This window comes from Bradysia coprophila, unplaced genomic scaffold, assembly GCF_014529535.1.
Source record: "Bradysia coprophila strain Holo2 unplaced genomic scaffold, BU_Bcop_v1 contig_232, whole genome shotgun sequence".
Taxonomy (NCBI): domain Eukaryota; kingdom Metazoa; phylum Arthropoda; class Insecta; order Diptera; family Sciaridae; genus Bradysia; species Bradysia coprophila.
Genome location: NW_023503493.1, coordinates 22,522,012 through 22,530,462, shown reverse-complemented (window position 1 = coordinate 22,530,462; position 8,451 = coordinate 22,522,012). Strand labels below are relative to the sequence as shown.

The window sequence follows — 8,451 nt, the reverse complement described above, 5'->3', positions numbered from 1 at the left end:
ATGGCGAATGAAGTCGTTTTTTTGTGTAAGAGTACGACGCTGGTAACATGTATACAATATTTTAATACGTACATTTAAAGCACACGGTAAAGCATAGAGCAATATACCTACCTACGGTTGAGCAAATAAAATTTAATAAATTAATTCGATATTTATATTCCAGGTATATTATGTGTTATACGAATCGTGTGTTGTTGCTTACCTGTGAGTTTTTTTTTGTTCTCTCCTTTCGTTCATTGCATTTTAAAGCTTTTCTCATTATGATGATTGCTGACATATTAAATGCAATGAGACCACACACAGACTTTCGAGAAACGAAGGAACAAAAAATATATTTTTGAAAATAAAAAGTAAAATGAATTATTAAGCACAATTTATTTCTCAAACGAATTTTTTTATGTAATCTAACAAACAAATCTGTTAAGTAAAAAATCAATTTGAATCATTTTTTTTACATATAAATTTATTTAACGAAGAAAAAAACGTCAAATATGATATTACACCAGACTTTCCGAGAGTGAGGTATTGTCGTTGTTTGGTTGATTGATTAGGAATTAAAATAAAACGTAGAGGTATGCATAATGTGGTGTATTGTGTTCATTACACGGTCTTAGAGTTGAAATTTAAAATTACATTTTTTAATGGATACATGCTGTGAATTTGGTGATACCTTAGTCTTTAACGTGGAAGTATTATTGTAATTTTATAATCATAACCAATCACACCTAATCGTTTCGATCGATCATGCAGAATCCTTGGAATTATTAATATGGAATTTAAAAAAAAATCCTTTCCGCTCCTAAAAAATTCTTTCACAAATATTTCGGTATCCAGAGTTGCTTTAATCGACCATTTACCAGTTACTTTAGAAATGGTATAAATCGATGTAAATGGAAGTGGTTTCAAACCTGATATTATGTTCAGATTGTCCTTTCGTGCGTAATTCGTCTAATTTGTATCTGACGTTATCCTTAAACGAATGGGCAATGATTTTCGGTTTTTGTTCTTTTCAACCATCCTTTTACATAGATCAACTCAAAATTAGTTGAAACGCTATGACACTTCTTGAAAACCAGAGCTTTTTATTTTGACTGTAAGGCGGTGCAGATCATCAAAACTTAAGAGTGTTGCAGGACGCTCTCTGTAAGTCCGAACTTCTTCTTCTTCTTCTTCCTCGTTTTATTTTTGCTTACGACTAATGTAAGTCCGGACACTCTGTAATAAAAAAATTTATCAAATCCAAGAAATCATTATGGACATCAAACGGAAACGGAAAATATAACTTTCAAGATAAGATACCACCAGTTTCGTGATATGATTTTTAAGGATGGTGTTTACGTTGTATTGAGAAATTACGGCCCATTGTCATTGGATTGATTGCGTAAACACTTCACAGACGGCAAGCATATTGACAGTACAACTCAGTTACTTCTTTTTGATCCCGACAACAGATGCCATAGGCGTCTGCAAAACTTTTAAATTTAGATACTCACACCTAATTCAAGTCCACTTATCAATAAACTGAAGATTTGTATGAGGAAAAACTGATTGGGCGAACTATATCGGTGATATCGCTACGAAATTTGTTTTTTGTGCTGGCTGGTGGCAATGTCAATCGGTGCTCCACATTTTGTGCAACAAACAAATTTGTCTTTCCATTAAAAGTAGCTCAGAAAGTCATAAGCACTCTAAACAAGCACTATTTCGGGGTATCCATGTAACGATGGTTTTTGGCCAAGTTAGTCGCAGTTAGTTAATATTTGTAAAATATTCATCTGAGCAAGTATAAAAAAGTCGTGAGGCACGTCACGTCTTCATACAATCTATTGACAAAACCACCAGTTTTATTTTTAAATTAAAAACTGTTGTAAGAGATTACAGTATTTATCAGACTAGAAAGAAATGCCGTTATCTTGCGTCTTACGAAGTACTTTAATTTAATTACTCTTGTTTGAGTAGTTGAGAAAGGGATAATAAATATAACTATAAAAAGTAGAATTTAAAGAACAGCACTTAGGACGATGCAATTCGTTTAACGTTGATTTCTGTTCTATTAAAAGCCAAGAAATTTTTTAACCTTATCGTTTTAATAGTCTGGAAGATGTTTGAAACGAAAAATTTTATTTTATTAGTTTTAATATACAATTCGCTATGCGTACAGTAACAGGTAACACATTAGCCATAGCTCTTCGTCGGTCTGCAACAAGGAAGCAGAAGGATATGTACTTAGATGAACAAGGAGCCCTACAAATATTGATCGATATTATCCTATTAAATGCTTCCAAAAAATCGTAATGGTAACAAGAGTCCAAAGTGCTCGTTACTCGTTCCACTCAGTGGAGTGAAGCACTCGTAACAATGATAATCCATAACGATTAAATTGTATTGATAGTCTGGTTACAGTATTATGTAATTGCAATCACTGGCGCGTTGATAACGGACTATCGGCTATTTATATACACCACCGGACAATTGAAATCAATGAAAATTCACCTTATCAGTGTGGAAATGAAAGAAACATCAGTTAAAGTGTTGAGGTTTTTACCATTACAAACTGGGTAAGTTATCCAGATCTAATAATTTTTAGCACCGTACGAAGTACAAAGGGGCTCATAGGATTACGATGCCATGTGTAATTTATGGAATTCGAAGCTGACGGTAAGGGCAAAGTGTTTGCCTATGTTCATAGATGACGAATCCGCAATACAAATTTTGTCTGTCTGTCACGTCGATATCTTGAGTAAATCAAATTTTCAAATTTTTTATTTCCCTGAAAGATAGTCGAAATAGTGAGGCCTTTGTGAGTTAGAGCCGCCTAAGTGGTTTAAGGTCTTTTGGGGATATCTATGGCAAAATAAACGATGAACGATAAAATGTGTAAATGACACGGCAAATGATAGGTATTGTCAATACCAATCCAGGATTTTTTTTTTTTAATTCGGGTGAGTGGACCGTGAGTTTGGGCCTTAGAAGTAAAAGGCTACTCGGCCCTATGTGCATTTTGCATACAACACGATTGAATTTCATCCGTTCTTCTGAATTTTTGTTTCATTTGGAAGGTAATCGAAGGCCGAATAGAATGTTGTTGAAAATTTTTTAAATTTGGGTCCTTGGACTAAGGCCGCTACTCGGCCCTATGTGTATCTTGCATATAACTCGAGTAAATTTCATCCGTTTTTCCTTATTTTTGTTTCATTTGAAAGGTAATCGAACCTTAATTTAGGTCCTCGGACTGAGGCCGATATGTGTAGTATTTATACTCAATAAATTAAAATTTTAGGGATATTTGAAATTTATGTTACATTTGAAAGGAACTTCTGTTTACGTATGACATTCTCAGCACTGTTCAGGATTGTAAAATTCAGAAACTTTTTTCAGAAAAATATTTTCCCACATTTTCTTGAACGTTCCGAAATTTTCCTAGATTTTTCATATTTTCCTTGGAAAATTGTAGGAAAATTCAGGAAATTTCTGGAAAACATGGAACAAAATTTCACAAAAATAGTCTATGGTAAAATTGCAATACTTCTGGAGAATACGCTTGTTTTAGATAGAGATTTTGAAAATTACTCTGCAAAGCTTTCGTGATCCGATGTTTCTGAAATCCGCAAACATTATCACTTATTGTTGGACACTCAGTTTTAAAGAATGTGTTGCCAATGTAAAGGTGTAAAGCCAGCTCTTTCATAGACTACAAAATTTTGCATTTTTGAGGCTCGACACATCCTGATGCTATCACTCAAGTATTTCACTACCTTCGTGTAAGATTACGACGGGTGTCAATCCTATTCATTTCAGCAAAATCTTTTACTTCATTTTTTTGTGAAGGAGATGACTACCACAGTCTAAAAAGCTAATTAAATTTTCAGTCGCTGAGAAGTAAAGGAAGTTTACCCTCAATGTAATAAAATCTACCGACGTAGAACGAGACATACTGATTTTGCGTTATTGTTATTGTAGAAGATAGAGTTCCACAGTGCGTGTAAAATTTTGAATATCTCGTACAGCAAGTTACTTTAGCAGTTCGATCAGTCATCAAAATAATAACTATCTACGACATTGATAAAGGTCTTTATCAAACGTTTCTAAAATAAAAACAAAAAACGGCAGATAGTAAGTTTGAGTAAACATTGAAATAAATATGAAACACCTGAAAGAAGCATATTATTTCCAGATGTTGGATATGAAACTTTAATGAGTGTTATTACGTTACTATGTTGTTGTTTTTTCTTTTCCTATAAAATGCTTATTAAAAACTACAAAGTATTTCTTCCCTTCAAACAAAACCGTTCACATGTATGTGAATAAATAACAAACGAAAGCTTTTAATTACAGATCACTAAATTTTTAAGTATAGAATTACAAGGAAACTGAACTTATTGCTGCTTATAAAATGAATTGTTATTACAATGCAATTGCATATTATCTGTTTGTCGAATAATTACGAATAAAATGATTTTTGAATGATGTGCGTTTGTAACAATGTATTTAAAAACCATACAAAATGATACAAAATTGCATGAATTGAATGCATGTAATAATAGCCATATGCCTTAACAGTCGCAGTCCAGTCGGTTTGATTTTCAATAAATGCACTAAGAAAGGCGCACCATAGTTCAGCCAATCAGACATAAGTAATTAAATTTTTTTAATTGATAACCTCATGTGCAACAGCGTATGCGTTAATTTTGGATTTCATTTCTTTCCAATCTACATAACATGCTGAAAGAAAACGTTATTCCTAACCATTCGAGTTATGTAATGGGACAGTAGTCGATAATCAGTCGGTGGGTGTTGTGATAATAGGTTTTTTTTTGTTTCGAACAAATCGAACCTGTCAATCATTATTAACCGATAACGACTATCGTTACGGCCATAAAAATCATGACAAAAAAAGTTCATGTAAATTGCCTTTCCAATTCAAGTTACCATGAAAAGATGCGTGGAGGATAATTTCATTATTCACTGAAAAAAGTGGAACTTTTTATCAATTCGAAAATTGAGATAAACCTTGGAACGGGTAATCTCAACAGATGAGATAAGAGAAAATTTTGCTGCCTATATAAAAATGCATCGATAGAAGGTCTTACTTTCCACAAAAGTCAGGTGGTGTGAAAACTGGTTGCTGTTGAAAATGGCAAAGTTACTAGTAGTGATTAGTGCCCTTATCGCACTTAGTGCGGCAACTGAGGATATATTCTTCAGTGAAAAATACATACCGAAGGCAGCGCACATACAGGCTGAGTTCATCCACAATGGAAGTTATTTTCCCAAATTGGATCACTTCAGACCACAGGATACTCGAACGGCACACTTTGTAAGAACACCACACTGTGATTATAAAACCTTTCGTTTCTAAATCATTTGTGTTACATAAAAGCACTATCGCTTGAATCTTGACCACTACGAAGAGGGTGGGCCAATATTCGTCTTTGTAAATTCTGCTGATGAGACAACTACTGAATGGATTGAGCGAGGCTTAATGGTTGATGCTGCCCGAGAAGTCGGAGCTGCCGTTGTGACAACCGATCATCGATACGTCAGACTCAATATTCCAACTGAGTAATTTTTATTGAAAATTGTATTTGAAACGATTGTAAAAATGAGAAATCTAATTTTAGAACTGCCGCTTTTGATGAATTAGTATTCCTAACAGGTAAATTTGTTTTTCTAAATTTTAATTATGGTTTTGCGTAGCTCGGAAAAAGAGATTTTTCACTGAACTTTCATTTTTACCGCAATGCTGTACTAACTTAATCTACGTAAAAAGAAGACCTTCAAGCTAACTTCTTTTACTCTCAATTTTAGTTGATCAAGCTGTCGCCGATATTGCAACCTTGGGTATGCATTACACAGTTACCAATTACGGAGAACTAAAAGAATTTATTTTATTTTTGTAATTATTTCAGTTGTAACGCTGTACGACCACTTAGGCAAAGATAATGATGCCACCGTTATCCTTTGGGGAAATGGATATGGTGCCGCTCTTGCTACATTCGCTAGAAAGAAGTATCCGCATTTGATTGATGGGGTAAATTTTATTTTTCATCCTCAGACTCAGAACTTAGTTAAAGAATTTTCAGGAAGAAATAACTAGGCAAATGTTGTAAATGACTAGGCATCTGTTGTCGACAAGACGACGGTAAAAGAATGCAATGACTTTTGAATGGTTTTCTCTTATAGTAAAGATTAAGTTAAAATTAATGAAGTAATAGATTTCGCATCAAATACAACGGCACCACTTATTGTTATAACAATGAAGTAACAGATTTAATTTTATCATATTCATACAGTCGAAGGCAGTCAATTTTCAGCATAAATTAGCTTCAGCTGTTTTTCAGCTGATCCATACAAACAATCAGCACCGTTTATACGTCTTTATACGGTTTTACCACTATCATGCGCGTGCGTGTAGCAGCTTCAACCGTATAAACAAGTATAAACCGTTTTGATTGTATGTGTGGATCAGCTGAAAAACAGCTGAAGCAAATTTATGCTGAAAATTGACTGCCTTTGACTGTAAGGGGAATATAAAACCAAAAATTATTTTGAATGGCTTATAGTAGAATCTCATCTAAATTATCTTTACAATGACGGCAAATCCGATTAATATAATTCATTGAGTTCAGCAAAAGATTGTTAAAGTTTTGCAACAACATCAATTTAATTTGCTTATCCACTTTTATCAAATTTACTAGGTTTTCGCTTCCAGTGGAACATTCAGAGCTGAAGTTTTCGACACAAGTAATTAAACCTGAAGAATCGGACCTAGGACACATGCACTAAAAACAATTTTATTATATTAACAGGTTACCACGATAGCTTATCATCAAATTTACTACGTCACGGTAGCTTGGAATGCCACACTCGCGTTCGTAACGCTTTCGACATTTTGTTGTACTTATTCGAAAACAACCAATCTGACTACATCAGAGAACGATTGAGGCTCTGTGCTGCCGTCGATCCCGATGATGAGCAAGAAGTTGGACTATTGTTCGAGTTGTTCATTGACTTGATCAGTAACTACGTCAGACAACACCAGTAATTAACTTCTCACTGAATGTGTGACGACAGAACTCTAAGCTAACTCTTGTTTCACAGTTTGTTCGGAATTCAAAACTTCTGTCGCGATATGACATACTACCCGGAAGATAACTTGAACAACTTGATCAGATGGGCTCTACACGTTTATGGATACGAATTCGAAGAATGCATCGATACCGATTACGATAGATTGATCACACGATTGGCTGAGACTGACTGGGAAGAATCTGCTTACCCAAGACGTAATTTGTTCGAATTGACATGTTAACGTTCATAATCGAAAACGTTTTCTTCGTTAGTGCGCGCTTATGCTTACCTTCGATGCACACAAATCGCTGCTTTCAGAATTACTTCCGACTATGAATTGACCGCTTTCCCATCATTGCTTGATGCTGAATACCACTTCCAATTCTGTGAAGATATCTTTGGAGAAAGGTAAATTTCATAATACACTACGACGGCGTCTAACATTTAGGTCTAAATGATGACACATTTTTTCCTTTCTCTTAAATCTTAATTCAGCTACGACCGCGATGCACTTGAACAAGCCGTCCAGAACTTGAACACCGTTTTCGGTGGACAAGAACAAGTAGTACCATTTGTCATTTTCACAAATGCCGGACTAGGTAAAAACATTGCATAAGGGAAAGTGTGGCCTAAAATGTCTAATCATTTTGTAATTTGACTAGATCCCTGGATTGGACATGGTGTCTCCGAATATCACTTGGAAGATGGAGCAGTTATCTTCATCAATTGTGAGTATCATTTTGCTATATCAGATGGGTAATAGTCACTAAGGAATTTTGTAATTTATGTCACGGAATCTCTTTTCCATCGTTTACCCTTCACAGTGCTAATGTTGTGATACTCTTCTCGAGATTTAAACATTTAACATTCAACTCATTTCATTACTAGATTCGGCTGGTGGTGCTGATCTATCTTCCATTGCTCCAGACGATCCAATGGAATTGGCTCGTGCCAAACAGCTAATCTTTGACACGGTAGTAGAATGGTCTAACAGATCCTAATCATGTGGTCAATATAGATAATCAATAAGTGCATGTGTGTAGTGGTGTTTTTACAAATTTTTGTCCAATAAAAAAATGAGAAACAAAAGACCTGCTCTACATTTTAATCGAGATCTTCCGTCAATTATAATACAAACGCTTTTAACTACTCAAATTTAAAATACATAAAAAAAGCAGAAAATTCGGTGGATGTGTGGATTTTGTTCGTGGTTCAAACTCCCGAAAAATTACGCCTTTCCATTTTGTTTTACATAGTTCCATTCATCAAATCAACTATTGGCCGTAAAGCAATTACTATTTCGTTATAGATTTTTATCATTTTATTTTATGTTTTCTTTGTATAAACTCTTTGATGATAGGCCAACTCAATGCATATAAT

General features: G+C 34.4%; 1 protein-coding gene across 1 annotated transcript; it reads left to right on the top strand.

Annotated features, from left to right (window-relative positions):
• The first annotated feature begins 4,761 nt into the window (after positions 1 to 4,761).
• Positions 4,762 to 8,160, top strand: LOC119076357 (putative serine protease K12H4.7). Its single transcript, XM_037183053.1, has 12 exons — positions 4,762 to 5,317; positions 5,381 to 5,562; positions 5,622 to 5,656; positions 5,809 to 5,841; positions 5,910 to 6,031; positions 6,699 to 6,744; positions 6,810 to 7,041; positions 7,102 to 7,286; positions 7,344 to 7,479; positions 7,567 to 7,670; positions 7,734 to 7,799; positions 7,960 to 8,160. Exons 1-12 carry the CDS (start codon positions 5,135 to 5,137, stop codon positions 8,070 to 8,072), a joined length of 1,437 nt encoding a protein of 478 aa, XP_037038948.1. The 5' UTR covers positions 4,762 to 5,134; the 3' UTR covers positions 8,073 to 8,160.
• The last annotated feature ends 291 nt before the right edge of the window (positions 8,161 to 8,451 follow it).